This window comes from Cebidichthys violaceus, unplaced genomic scaffold, assembly GCF_023349555.1.
Source record: "Cebidichthys violaceus isolate CVI_PGR_0920_01 unplaced genomic scaffold, fCebVio1.0.p SCAF_22, whole genome shotgun sequence".
Taxonomy (NCBI): domain Eukaryota; kingdom Metazoa; phylum Chordata; class Actinopteri; order Perciformes; family Stichaeidae; genus Cebidichthys; species Cebidichthys violaceus.
Window position 1 is genome coordinate 827,764 of NW_027176395.1, and position 15,919 is coordinate 843,682.

At 36.9% G+C, this 15,919-nt stretch overlaps 1 protein-coding gene across 2 annotated transcripts; it reads right to left on the reverse strand.

Annotated features, from left to right (window-relative positions):
* Window positions 1–4,076: 4,076 nt before the first annotated feature.
* Window positions 4,077–15,716, reverse strand: zfyve21 (zinc finger, FYVE domain containing 21). Of its 2 annotated transcripts, XM_068717699.1 has the most exons (8): window positions 15,543–15,716; window positions 13,716–13,766; window positions 12,635–12,803; window positions 10,159–10,234; window positions 9,541–9,632; window positions 9,235–9,288; window positions 8,076–8,206; window positions 4,077–7,623 (listed from the first exon to the last, which is right to left on the reverse strand). In XM_068717699.1, exons 1-8 carry the CDS (start codon window positions 15,666–15,668, stop codon window positions 7,588–7,590), a joined length of 735 nt encoding a protein of 244 aa, XP_068573800.1. In that variant the 5' UTR covers window positions 15,669–15,716; the 3' UTR covers window positions 4,077–7,587. The 2 variants fall into 2 exon arrangements, with proteins under 2 accessions (XP_068573800.1, XP_068573801.1); XM_068717700.1 differs by lacking the exon at window positions 9,235–9,288.
* Window positions 15,717–15,919: the final 203 nt, after the last annotated feature.

The window sequence follows — 15,919 nt, forward strand, 5'->3', positions numbered from 1 at the left end:
CTTTTTTCAACATGCTATACTATGACAATTTTTGACATGCTATACTATGACAATTTTTGACATACGATACTATGACTTTTTTCAACATACTACACTATGACTTTTTTCGACATGCTATACTATGACTTTTTTCAACATACTATACTATGACTTTTTTCGACATGCTATACTATGACTTTTTTCGACATGCTATACTATGACTTTTTTCGACATGCTATACTATGACTTTTCGACATGCTATACTATGACTTTTTTCGACATGCTATACTATGACTTTTCAACATGCTATACCATGACTTTTTTCGACATGCTATACTATGACTTTTTTCGACATGCTATACTATGACTTTTCAACATGCTATACCATGACATTTTTCGAAATGCTATAGTATGACTTTTTTCGACATGCTATACTATGACATTTCGACATGCTATACTATGACTTTTTTCGACATGCTATACTATGACTTTTTTCGACATGCTATACTATGACATTTTTCGACATGCTATACTATGACTTTTCGACATGCTATACTATGACTTTTTTCAACATGCTATACTATGACTTTTCAACATGCTATACCATGACTTTTTTCGACATGCTATACTATGACTTTTTTCAACATGCTATACTATGACTTTTCAACATGCTATACCACGACTTTTTTCGACATGCTATACTATGACTTTTCGACATGCTATACTATGACTTTTCAACATGCTATACCATGACTTTTTTCGACATGCTATACTATGACTTTTTTCGACATGCTATACTATGACTTTTCAACATGCTATACCATGACTTTTTTCGACATGCTATACTATGACTTTTTTCGACATGCTAAACTATGAAATTTTTCGACATGCTATACTATGACTTTTTTCGACATGCTATACTATGAAATTTTTCGACATGCTATACTATGACTTTTTTCGACATGCTATACTATGACTTTTTTCGACATGCTATACTATGACTTTTTTCGACATGCTATACTATGACTTTTTTCAACATACTATACTATGACTTTTTTCAACATGCTATACTATGACAATTTTTGACATGCTTTACTATGACAATTTTTGACATACGATACTATGACTTTTTTCAACATACTACACTATGACTTTTTTCGACATGCTATACTATGACTTTTTTCAACATACTATACTATGACTTTTTTCGACATGCTATACTATGACTTTTTTCGACATGCTATACTATGACTTTTCGACATGCTATACTATGACTTTTCGACATGCTATACTATGACTTTTTTCGACATGCTATACTATGACTTTTCAACATGCTATACCATGACTTTTTTCGACATGCTATACTATGACTTTTTTCGACACGCTATACTATGACTTTTCGACATGCTATACTATGACATTTTTCGAAATGCTATACTATGACTTTTTTCGACATGCTATACTATGACTTTTCGACATGCTATACTATGACTTTTTTCGACATGCTATACTATGACTTTTTTCGACATGCTAAACTATGAAATTTTTCGACATGCTATACTATGACTTTTTTCGACATGCTATACTATGAAATTTTTCAACATGCTATACTATGACTTTTTTCGACATGCTATACTATGACTTTTTTCGACATGCTATACTATGACTTTTCGACATACTATACTATGACTTCTTTCAACATGCTATACTATGACAATTTTTGACATACTATACTATGACTTTTCAACATGCTATACTATGACAATTTTTGACATGCTATACTATGACAATTTTTGACATACGATACTATGACTTTTTTCAATATACTACACTATGACTTTTTTCGACATGCTATACTATGACTTTTTTCAACATACTATACTATGACTTTTTTCGACATGCTATACTATGACTTTTTTCGACATGCTATACCATGACTTTTTTCGACATGCTATACTATGACTTTTTTCGACATGCTATACTATGACTTTTTTCGACATGCTATACTATGACATTTTTCGACATGCTATACTATGACATTTTTCGAAATGCTATACTATGACTTTTTTCGACATGCTATACTATGACTTTTCGACATGCTATACTATGACTTTTTTCGACATGCTATACTATGACTTTTTTCGACATGCTATACTATGACTTTTTTCGACATCCTATACTATGACTTTTCGACATGCTATACTATGACTTTTTTCGACATGCTATACTATGACTTTTCAACATGCTATACCATGACTTTTTTCGACATGCTATACTATGACTTTTTTCGACATGCTATACTATGACTTTTTTCGACATGCTATACTATGACTTTTCGACATGCTATACTATGACTTTTTTCGACATGCTATACTATGACATTTTTCGACATGCTATACTATGACATTTTTCGACATGCTATACTATGACATTTTTCGACATGCTATACTATGACTTTTCGACATGCTATACTATGACTTTTTTCGACATGCTATACTATGACTTTTCAACATGCTATACCACGACTTTTTTCGACATGCTATACTATGACATTTTTCGACATGCTATACTATGACATTTTTCGACATGCTATACTATGACTTTTCGACATGCTATACTATGACTTTTTTCGACATGCTATACTATGACTTTTCAACATGCTATACCACGACTTTTTTCGACATGCTATACCATGACTTTTTTCGACATGCTATACTATGACTTTTCAACATGCTATACCATGACTTTTTTCGACATGCTATACTATGACTTTTTTCAACATGCTATACTATGACTTTTCAACATGCTATACCATGACTTTTTTCGACATGCTATACTATGACTTTTTTCGACATGCTATACTATGACTTTTTTTGACATGCTATACTATGACTTTTTTTGACATGCTATATTATGACATTTTTCGACATGCTATACTATGACTTTTTTCGACATGCTATACTATGACTTTTTTCGACATGCTATACTATGACTTTTTTCGACATGCTATACTATGACTTTTTTCGACATGCTATACTATGACTTTTTTCGACATGCTATACTATGACTTTTTTCAACATACTACACTATGATTTTTTTTCGACATGCTATACTATGACTTTTTTCAACATACTATACTATGACTTTTTTCGACATGCTATACTATGACTTTTCGACATGCTATACTATGACTTTTTTCGACATGCTATACTATGACTTTTCAACATGCTATACCATGACTTTTTTCGACATGCTATACTATGACTTTTTTCGACATGCTATACTATGACTTTTCAACATGCTATACCATGACTTTTTTCGACATGCTATACTATGACTTTTTTCGACATGCTATACTATGACTTTTTTCAACATGCTATACCAGGGGTCACTAATAAGCGGACCGCAGTCCGGATCCGGACCCAGACGCCATTGTATCCGGACCCTGGACCTAAAACCGATAGATAATTGAGAATTATTACATTTTGACGGAGCGCCTATATTTTAACCAGCGCAGCTTTTTTAGCCTTTACGGCACTCGGCCAGTGGTCCAGGAAACAAACAACAAATGGTCTGTTTACTGATGCAGGTCAGATAGAAGATCAGTGCTACTGAGACCGTTTCATAACCAGTTAAAAGTTCCTTCCATAAAATAGAAATGGCAAATATTTTGATAATCGAGGAAAACAAATCGCAAACGTTTTATGTTGTCAGCTTCTAAAATGTGATGTTGAGGCATATTTCTTGTTTTCTGTGTGCTTGTGAGTTTTATTTTGGATAATGCATCTGTTTCTACGATATTAATATGCTTCTTTCACACTGATGCATCAGTAGTAATAATAACAATCTTATTATGTAGCACATAACAGCCACAGGGACAGTTTCCTCCACTGAATTATTGTAATACTTTAAGTACACGTTCTGGATTGTAGTCATAGTATCACATGTCGAAAGAAAGTCATTAAAAAGACATATTAATGTTTGATGAAAAAAGTCAAAGGTTTCTCAGGAATCATAGACTTTTATATCGGTCGATGTTTCTCTTCTGTTTATCTGTTGAAATCCACTTTTACAAAAGACACAGTCGACACAACAAATGTACAAAGACTTGATTTTTATTCCCAAGAGAATAATCCAACAAAGTGAGCAGAAGCGTTGTAATTAACGAAGCGCTGGGATTAAAAGGACAGTAATCAGGTTGGGCTTTAAAGTGCAGGTACAAACACTGGCTGAGTCCAAAACTCTTCATCCACTAATAAATGAGAGCTGCACAGAGAACATCACAGTATGATCATACACGTCAGATTCATTCAGTTCATGAACTATTACTAATAAATAACTACACATGTTGGCATAACAGTGATCTTGAGATGTTTAAAGCTGCATCGCACAAATGTGCTTTAAATGGAAATAAAACATTTAATTATATTGAATTAAACTGTAGAAATCCATGTAAGCTTGTGTGTTTTTGATGATTTTGATTGTGATTGAAAAGGGGCAAATTTGAATTTCTTTTAAATGAACATAACTGCCAATATCACCGGATTTAGATGTTAAAACCTGAACGATGATGCATCTCATTAGTGCCAGAAAAACTGTGCAGCAGGCAGCCAGAAGACAAATGGAGGAATTAAAGAAGGGGATTACTTTAGACTTCAGTTACAGAGGACAATATGATCATTAGTGTTCCCAACTGTGCAGCCATCACATGCGTCTTCATAACAAACAGCTCTGTAATGGAAGAACTCAACTGGATAACCATCAAGAAAAACCTCACGGAGCCTCAAACTAAAGGACAACTAGTGATTTTATTTCTTAGGTGAGCAGCGTATAAAAATAAACTTTATGTTACAAAGTGGAGGTGCTGAATGTTGTTTAATTGGGTGTCAATGACACAAAAAGGTAAAATGCCAACAAATCCAATTCTGTTCTTCATTAAACTACTTTTAAGTTGTTTCTTCAAGCTTATAGAGAAAAACAGGGAAGACACACGAACGGCAGCAAGATTTAAATAAAAAAAAGCTAATTATGGTGAAGCCGATGATACTTGGTAATCTGCTAAATACATCGCATAGTGTTAGCAACTGAAATGCAACCGTGCATTTAAAATTGAAGTGTTAACTGTTTTTGACAACAAAAAGTTTTATCAAGGTCCACTTATTAGCTTTTTTCAGGGGCTTTCATCCACATCTCACGGTCTTCCTCGGCCCGAAAAAAATCTAGTAAGAGGATGCAGAGTTAAGATGTTTTGTGTTACGACACTTAGTTCTTACAATATTGATCTCAATACAAACACACTTCATGCTTAAGCATATTTTCAACATTATAAACGTGTTAAAAAACTAAATCTTGAGTGTGGTCCAAAATTCCAAAAAGTTGTCAGTTTACAAACTTAAAGAGCAACCTTGCATGAAGGGATAGTTTGGGTTAAGAAATGTTTGAATGTCGACTTAAAGGTCCATTCGGCATTTTCCATTTTGTGAGAAGTTGAACTCTGACTTTTCGTTTGTGCCTCTCATGTAGCACCGTTACATTCGCATCACAGAGTTACGCCATGTTTCACCAGCTGAATGCTTTTAACGTGAAGCAGCAGCAGTCAGAAAAATTTTAACGTTACAAGTAACAGCTAACGGCGGACTCCGCCACAAACGAACGAGCTGATGAGATCTCCTATAGAGAGAGGAAGTCCCTCTCCATCCGGCGCCCCACCTTATTAATGGAGATGTACAGATATTAAGTTTCTTTATCCTGTTTGAATTTTTCCATGAAATACACAACTGATGTTTGTCAATTTAAAAGATAATTATGCAAGAAAAGAAAGATGCATTTGTTTTTAGTTTTGTGTGAAACCGCTCACTGAACTACATCTCCCGTCTCGCTCACTGTGCAACACCAACGTGGCCGTTAGCTTGGCTTGCTAGCTAGTTAGCTAGCTAGCTTAGCGGTGTTCCACGCACAAATGTAACGTTGTGTTACCGGAAGCGTTTTCATCCAGCGTCTAGTCTTTTTAATTACGTATTTCCTTCTTTATACGTCTTATACTTCAACAGTTTTACGACAGAATGCCACTTCCTTGACTTGCAAAATTATCTTTTAAATTGACAAATATCATCTGTGTAATTTATGGCACAATTCAAACATGATGAAATAATTATTTGTCTCTCATCGTTGGACTACCGTAAATATTTCCCCCCCCAAAAAAAGGTCCCATGGTGGTCCACCGGAATGGGCGGGACTTGGCCTCTCTATAAAGTCTATTTATAAGACAGAGAGGTAATTACAGACTGTTACTACATTAAATGTCAAAACTTCAAAAGATTTTTTTGAGGGCGTACTTATAGTTAAGAAATAAAGCGATGTGTGGATGAATGAGTCAAATGTTATAATAATACACAAGAGGAACAAACCAGGGTCGACTTTTAGAAATCGTATTCGTCTATCGGGGTAGAGATGACTTTTTTCTAAAGTTCTCTCAACATTTTCACCGTCTCAGTCAGAACCAAAGTTTCTCTGAAGCACAACGTAGCTCCCAAACTGACAAAAAGAGGGAAAACTCTGTTTGGGACATGATTACTGTTTACAAATGTTACAAAAACTATGCGTCAGCGGTAAAAACGATGTGAGTACGTCGTACCTCGTGTTAAAAGTAGGAATAGTTGACAAAATAGCTCATACAAAACTTCAATACATGAAACTACATTTAAAGCATTTACTTATGTGTTTAAGCTTCACTCGTTTCCTCAGACGCCGAGGCCTAAAGATTTAAATCTGTGAGTAATTGTTGCAGAGAGGAGAGTTAATAATAAAACAATTTACAGAAACGTGTCACCTGAACTTTCTGCTGTTAGAGAATCCTACATTTCCCAGAATGCCTTTCACTCCTGCTCAGAACTCCTGGTAAACTCTATGTTCTTTAACCTGCGTGAGACAATTCTTCATCTGGAAGATCTGTTTTCAAACTGGTTCAAGCGTCACGTATCCATCAGCCTCTACTTGGTGCTCAGCTGACCCTCTGTGGAGCGTCGGTGAAATAAAAATAAATATCCCGACAGGGATCCGTTAAGTGTCTCATCACCTCTTCTAGGAAATAAAATCCCAGATGACACAAAAGAACTGCAGCATATAAAATGAATAAAACAACTGTGCCTCTATCTGAAGTTTTACTGCATCTCTCTGAAGTTATGAAAAGGTGTAACAACACATTTAACATTTGTTATCCAGTGAAACGTTCAACGGTATCAAAGGATCGTGTGGCTAACAAAAGTTTGTTCCATATTTATGTAGAAACATTAATGCTGCATGCCCTGATTTATGTGTTAAATCAAAAAGGATTTAAAGAACTCTGAAAATAAGAAGAAGTATCAGCCTATTTGTGGTAAACAAGACGTACAAAGTACTGGTTATAGAGGTAATAAAGTGTTTCCTTCTGTATATAAATCACCATGATAAGAACTGGTATCAAGGAACCGATGAGGAATCAGACGGATAAGCAGAATCAGAACTGGCGTTAATAAAAATCCAAACGATACCAAACCCCCGGTGGGACCGGGTACAAAAACACTTGGGTGTGTGCTGCCCGGAGGTTCAGTCTTGCAGGCCGCCTGCGCGTCACTGGTCCCGAGCTTCATACAGCAGTTTAGCCGCCTGTGAGGAGACACAGCGATGATAAAGAAACAACATGTTAGACATGAACATCAGCTCACTACGGGTCAGAAAAATGAATGTTTGGATGAAAAATGACAAGAAAACATTGAATAAAATGCTACAACAACTTCTTAGATCATTATCTAAGAAGAGGGGGGGGGGGGGGGGGGGCAGAGCTAATGAAAGCTCTTCAGTATTAGGAACTGGGTGTCTGTGGCAATAATTCCAGAATTTTTTTACAAATAAAATCACAAAATCTGTGAGAGAAGTTAGACCCAAAAACCTGCAGTTACCACGGATCGCCACAGGTGTCGCCAAAGAAAACGAAACAGACATCTTGGAGATTCTAACTTCAGGTTATGAATTATGTGATGCTGCGTTTACACAACGTCAGCGATGACTTTAACGAACAATAATAAAAAAGACGTGCACGCGGTGCAGCGGCAGCGTACCTTGTGCATCGCGGCCAACCAGAACGAGGCCGCCTTCTTGTCGTCCGTGGCCTCCATGCGGAGCTGCTGGGCGTCCTGAGAGCCCACGGGCTTGAAGTGGAGCAGCATGCCGTTAGCGCGCGACGTCCCTCCTGCGCGCACACAACACACACACACACACACACACACACACACACACACACACACACACACACACACACACACACACACACACACACACACACACACACCTTCAGTTAGACATGGACACACACATATAAAAAAGACCGATGGATTTAACTAAATGAGCCTATTTGTCAAAGAACATTTATTTTGTGTCTTTTGTCTTTCAGGCAGCAAAGAAGAAGATTTAAGTCTTCAGCTCAGACTGGATGAAGTTTTGTAGAAAGTTATGTCGACATTTTAAATTTGTTAATTCTCCACAAACAAAGGTTTGACAACAACGTGTCTCTCTTCTGGCTCAATAGAAACATTATTCAGGTTATTTAATGAATAATAAACGAAAGAAAAAGAGATGAGTGTGTTACAGTTTCATGTCTAGTGAACAAAAAGAATCAAAACTTTATTGTTCCCTCAACAATATTAATAGAGAACGCTGACCCTAAAACATGTCTTATTCTATTTGAGCTTGTTTTTAAATTGTATTTAAATGAATGTGTTTTTATGTTTTGTTGATTTAAGCGCTTGTTGCTGAAATGTGTTGCATGAACAAACTTGCGTTGCCTTAAGAAATGATTAATGCACAAACACAACACGTGCAACAACAAAGAGACGTCGGGTAAATAAAAATGAAATGAAGGATGAGAGAAAACGTGACGTTTTTCCAAAATAAAACGCCGCACCAAAAGAACGATGAGAGTAAATTACAAAGCGTAGATGAGACTCGAAAGAAATCGGATGATTTGCCACCGTGTTGTGAGAAAACACAGAGAGGAAGAGTTACTGGTCAAACCATGCACTACGGGGAAAACGTATTGACATTTGTGTCGTTCTATTGTCCACCGAGATGCTTTTGGGACTGAATGAAGCGTAAAAACATTTGGTTTAAATTTCAGGCATGCACACAAAGATGAAGAAAACATCTGGAAACAAAGAGGAAGTGACAACGATGCTGATGATGGTGATGAGCGAGGAAACACCGGAGTGAACCAAAGCTAACCTTCAGAGATATACTGAGTGTCCAGCAGACTGGTGTAAGTGTGAATGTCATTCTCTGAGCCCAGAGGAAGACGAGGAAGAGGAAGAGCCACCAGAGACAGAGCAGCAGAGGACAAAGAGTTTGTTAGTGGAAAACGTTAAATCAGGACATCTCTCAGCCGGTTAGTGGATCCATCTCAAAGGAAACTAAACATGGAGACACGACAACTTCCAGCAATTTAAACAATAGAAAAAGAAGCAAAATGCTTTATTTTTGTTAGTTTAACAAAAGAGTCACAAACGTAAATTAAATTCTGATGTTTCTCACCTCCTGGACTCGAACCGTCCGTCAAAATCTGCATGCTGGAGATCCGAGACAACTCCACCTCGAAGTGACTTTCACCGTCCAGGAACAGATACCTGATGAGTGGATTATTAAAGTCAAAAAAGAAGATGAATACGATTAAAAACAAATCAAAGCAGGTTGACGAACAACAATGCTGTGAGTCTTTTGGGTTCTCGTGACTCGATTCACGGACTGATTCTCGGTTTTGAACATGAAGGTGCTAATCTCAGGATCTGCTCCAGTCCAGAGCGCTAATAGAGGATGTGTGGCAAATGTTGTCCTTATTAGATCACAGAGTTTTTAATCTATTGAGTTCTGTCGACTGATTGCAATAATATAAAACACACAAAAGCAAAAGGTAACATTTAGTCATTCTAAACTAAACAAATGAACTCAATAGATACACAATAGATCACAGTGACTTTAAAAACTAAAGATATAAATGCTGTCTGTTCCATGAATAGACTCAGGAAGCTCAGAGCCTTTTCAAAATAAATTGCACACAAAATGACTCTGGACAACTTGTTACGTGATGCTCAGTGTGTAGGACCACTGTCCATCAGGAGCAACAGAGCCTCCGTTTGTCTTCTCAAAGCTCACCTGTGGTTGTTGGAGAGGCGACACGTCATGGTTTCAGACTTCTCCGACGTTCCCAAAGTGACGACGAAGGTTCCTCCTGGAAACACAAGAACACGAGTCCACATGTGGTGAAGAGAGGAGACGGGAACATCCAACCGTGTTCACATCTGGAGTACGGCTGCACAGAGAATTTCTTTTTGCTGCAATATTCAAAAATCGCAGGAGGCGCAATAAACGGCAAAATGTTGTTGAAACACCATTTTAGATTAGTTATTGTGAAGCTGTAGATGATGTCCTGGACCACACGTCAAATTCTACAGACTTAAGAAAACATATTTGTTTGGTACAGAATGAGAATAATCATGTAAAATAAATCATATTGCAACTTCAATATCAGTCAAAATAATCGCAATTAGGTGATTTTCTGAGGTGAACAGATTATTCGTTACTAGTTGTTGCTCCTGTATTCTTCACGTTCTTTGATCCAACACTTCCTGATATAAAAACACACATTCTTCACGTTTCAATCCATATTTTATTTAGTCAAAAGTATTCTACAGCTGCTTGTGTGTCGACTACATTCAACATTTGAGAAGTTTGTCTTCTTTTTATAAATAAAAAAGTGATTTCTACAAATTTTTAATTAAAAAAAAAAAAAACTTCTTCCAGGCTGTTAAATATGATTTATTAGAGAAACCAATAGTTGATTCAGCTTTTGAATGATCAAATATTAATTTATGTCTCTTAAAGTTAAGATATAGAGCAACAAAAATATGATCTGTCTTTAGTTTAGGATTCAGCCGAAGCTTTTTGAACCATAAAATAAGAGTTTCCTGGATATCAACAGACAGATACTGATAAAGAAATGTCTTGGACAGATTTATTGCTTCATTTGTCCGTCTTGTTTCCTGCTGATCTATCGATAACTCCCTCATCGATGAAGCAGGAGGCCGTCATCGTGCTGCAGCTTCCTGCTGCTGATGGATTTATTATGAAGAGCTTCCTGCTGCTGCGTATTTATAGCTGCACAATGACCCACACTCAACGACGACGCAGCGGATTATCGGGGCTCTGCCGGATCATTTCACAGATGATTTGATTGTATTTCTGCTTCCTGCTTCCAGACAGACGGGGAGCAGCGCGTCACGTGATGTGTGTCGGGTCATAAAAGTCATAAAGTCATATACTGAAATAGAAACCAGCAGGTCGGCTGTAAAAACAAGACATTTTACATACTGACTCAGAGTGCTGGCTGTAAAGTTACTGTCAAAGAGTCTGCACATTACATCTGATGTGATTAGTGGATTAATCAGACGATTTAAAATGAATCAACAAATATTATGATTAAGGATTCAGTGTTTCAGTCACTTCATTTACAGCTTTTAGTTTTTGCTTTTCTTTGTCTTATAAGACAGTTAACAGGATCTTTTTAAGTGTTGCACAGTTATGCCTAAAAGAAGCAATTTAAAATGTATCTTCTGAACATTTTTAGCCAAAACATTTAAGCGACTAATTGAGAAAATAACCTTCAGATCAAAAGAACTCTTTTTCTTTTAGCACTGAGATGACGAGACGCAACGCATATTAAGTTATTACACATTACTACTACTGCTATTCATGCTACTACCAATACTACTACTAATACTACTAAAGCTATTAGTACGACTACTACTAGTACTACTACTACTGCTGCTGCTTCAAATAGTACTATTACTAAGACTACTTCTTCTACTACTGTTATTTCAACTACTACGAACACTGCTACAGCTATTACTATGACTACTAATACTACTACTTCTTCTTCTAATGCTACTTATACTTATACTACTAATAATACTTCTACAACTACCACTTCTACTACTACTACAACTACAACTACCTCTACTGCTACTACTAGTATTACTACTACTTCTACTTCTTCTGAATGCTACTAATACATTTACTAATAATATTTATACTACAACTACCACTTATACTGTTGTACTACTACTACAACTGCTATTACTACTACTGTAACTACCACTTCTTCTACTACTACCCATTCTGCTACTACTAGTATTACTACTACTACTATTTCTTCTAATACTTTTACTACTAATAATATTTATACTACAACTACCACTTATACTATACTACTACTACAACTGCTATTACTACTACTGCAACTACCACTTCTACTACTACTACCCATTCTGCTACTACTACTATTACTACTACTTCTTCTTCTAATGCTACTAATACTTTTACTACTAATAATATTTATACTACAACTACCACTTATACTATACTACTACTACTACAACTGCTATTACTACTACTGCAACTACCACTTCTACTACCCATTCTGCTACTACTAGTATTACTACTACTACTACTACTTCTTCTAATGCTACTAATACTTTTACTACTACTAATATATATAGTACAACTACCACTTCTACTACTACTACTATTCCTACTACTACTACTACTACAAGCTGAGACTGGAGCTGCTCACCTCCCAGGAGCATTTTGATCTGCTTGTCGTAGAACTCCGTCTCTTTCTGGGAGGCCAGGCTGCACTCGGCACACTGACGCACCGGATCCACGAAACACATGCGGGGCAGCGCCACCTTCTTACTGCAGCACTTATCACAGAAACACCGGCCGCACCGCCGGCAGTGATGCTGCAGGAAACAACAGCTAGTCACATTTACTGTAATAATAATACAATGTTGTCACGTTAAATACAACACAAAGCATATTATTAAAGGAATACATCTGTTTCATAAGAAGCGTGAAAAGAAGCTCTTGTGCTGCCTCATCACTTATGAATAAAAAGGTTAATCATTTCTTGAACAAGTCCTCAGGAGAGCGTTTGAGTTTCAGTCAGACTCATTTTAAGCATAACGTTAACAATAACACATAAAACAATAATACATCCTGTTCATACAGACTTCAGAGTGTCTAACTTTTGTTCCAGTTTGGGCAGAAAGTGTTGATTTGACCAAAATAAATTCAGAGAATCTGAATCACTGACGCTCATCAGTTCTACTGACGTCATTTGGTGAAGGAGAACACGTTGAGTTCAGCACTTTTTAAAAGAAGCCAGGAAATAAAACATTTGATCATTTGTCCAGAACAATGTGAATCATGAGAAAAACATTGACATTTAGTGGATTAACAAAACTACATTGAATGCAAAAATCTGTCATTTAGACGTATTATTTTAAGTTTAGTTTAAAATACACAGTAATAAAAGGCGCAAGGTGAGTTTTAAACAGATTCCAGAACACCATTTCCTGTGCTGATTTAAACAGGAAGTTTAAAGACATTGAGAGTGAGCAGAGGAACTGATGAACAGTGTCATTATGTCAGAAGTGTCACCACAGAGTCCTCAGCGTCACTTCAGGCCAAAACAAATGAACAGACGCCGAGAGGGGAAATAAATCACCTCACGTTGCAAATTGACTAAATAAAAGCCTCAAACTCTTCAGGTGACCTTGTGTCCCTCGTCTGTTTGTTTGTTTGTTTTCTCTTAGTCGGATAAAGTTGTGATTTGTCGTCGCCGTGTCGCGTTGCCAAAAAAGGAAACAGACCTTTCTTCTGATGAAGTCGAACTTGGTGTCACACTGCATACACCTCGGGCACTGGAAGACAGGAAAGAGGACAAACAGGAAGTCACACAACATGCTGAGTCAGGGCGAATTCAAGTTCAACAGCAGCTCAGAAACAAAGAATGGTCAGAGAGATACTTCAGATTTAGCTTTCTACCATTAAGTCATCTATAAAACAAAACAGTCTCTTACTGACATGTTGGTATTGTTGCTGTCAGATTATTGATGTCTTATCTTAAAATGGCCCACAACCTTAAAGACTTTCAATATACTAAAAGAACAAATATTCACATTCGAGAAGTAAAACATAGTCTGTTTAAAATGCTGCAAGACACATGTCCTTAAAAATACACAAATAATATACACAACACCTCACTTCTAGATCAGAAACATAAAGTGTAGGAAAAGCGTTTACAGCCTTTTCTAGTTGTGTTTCAGCCTTTTTCACTAAACTATAATTCTGAATGCAGGACTTTCACTTGCATGGTGTCGTTTTCCATTCTGGTTTTGCTACTTTTACTTCATTAAAGCCTGTGAGTATTTATTCTACCACTTTACAACCTGTCACAATCGTGCCTGTTGCTTTTATACACCGTTTACATGTTAATATTGAGCAGAGGAACCAGCAGCAGAGAGATTATTAACTTTTGTTGGCTGTAGTTCAGCGTCTGTGTGGTCAAAGTGCCTCTGAGAGCAGCCACGGTCTCTCTGAGCCTCCTCCTGTAGCTTTACTGACACAAACACACAGAAAGCTACTAGCATAGCAGCTACTAGCAACGCAGCTAGCTGTGCAACGCCCAGTCCTGGGGCCTGCGATGTCCAGCGGCGCGTCAAGTTAGCCACAGTTAGCACGGAGGGAACCGGATGTTAGGAGGCTTTCCCTCAAAAATAAAAGCGCTTCGTCCACAACATACGCATGAGTAGTCACATTGTGATGTAAAGTACATTTACTCAAGTACTGAACGATTGAGGTGCTTACACTTTACTTGAGTACTTCCATTTTCTGCTCTGATAGATATTATACTTTTTACTGGACAACACAGATTTTTGTTTGGGTTATTTTGAAGATTAAAGTTATCGATACAAAAATATAATATTATATTTATAAATATAATACTCCCCAGCAGTATATAACTTAAATAAGAGGCATATTCACCAGATGCAATATTAAAGCGATAAACACAGAAATGCATCAATACTTTTGAAAATCAAATATATAAATTATTCTGCAAAATGAGCACTTTTACTTTTGGTGCTTTAAGTATATTTTGATGCTGATACGTTTGTACTTGTACTCGTATGAATAGTTTAAAATGCATGACTGAGTATTTTTACACTGTGATATTTGTACTTTTACTTATATAAATAATAGACCTGAGTAATTCTTCCACCACTGGTTTTCACATCTTTTCCTTAAGTACAGTACCTCAGTAAATTAATTTAGTAACTTTTCACCATTTCATTCAGTTTAATTAATTTAAGGATCAGGTTTAAAAAGTTCTACTGTTACTAACATATGCAAAATACTTGTATTATTATTATTATTATAATTATTATTATTATTATTAGTAGTAGTAGTAGTAGTAGTAGTATTAAACATGATATGGCTAAAACTAGGAAATTGTAGAATAAGTGTGAGAAGTGTCATTTTATACAAGAAAAAACATTAAAGTTCACAAACAGCGCGTTTATTTTGAAAATCTCAACCGGAATAAGCTCTGTTTAACGTCCTCGCTAGCTTGTCTCAAGTGTCCGCAGCTTCGATAGCTTCTCACTGTCAACACAAATCTCCCTCCCCCGTTGCCTCACCTCTTTATCCGGGACCCACTGCGGCTCGTCCAAGGAGAACGGGCTGTTGAAGGCTCCGTTCTCCGGCACCATGCGGAGACCGCTGGGGCTCCGGACGAGCTTCTTCCCATCGGGCACCGCGGACATTTTCCCCCCGTTAGCAGCTGTCTCTCTTCTCGGTTACAGTAGCGACTCTCCGTCAGCCACGAACTCACGTCTGGACACGCCCTCTGACGAATGATTGACAGGGGGCTGGACGAATCAGAGCACAGAGTTGATGTCACGTGGTTCCTTCGGGTTAAGTGGAGTGTTATGGTTTTTTTTTATAACTCCACCCAAAATAAACACACTGACGCGAGAGGAGAGCATTACGAGTTATTTATTATTATTCATGCTAA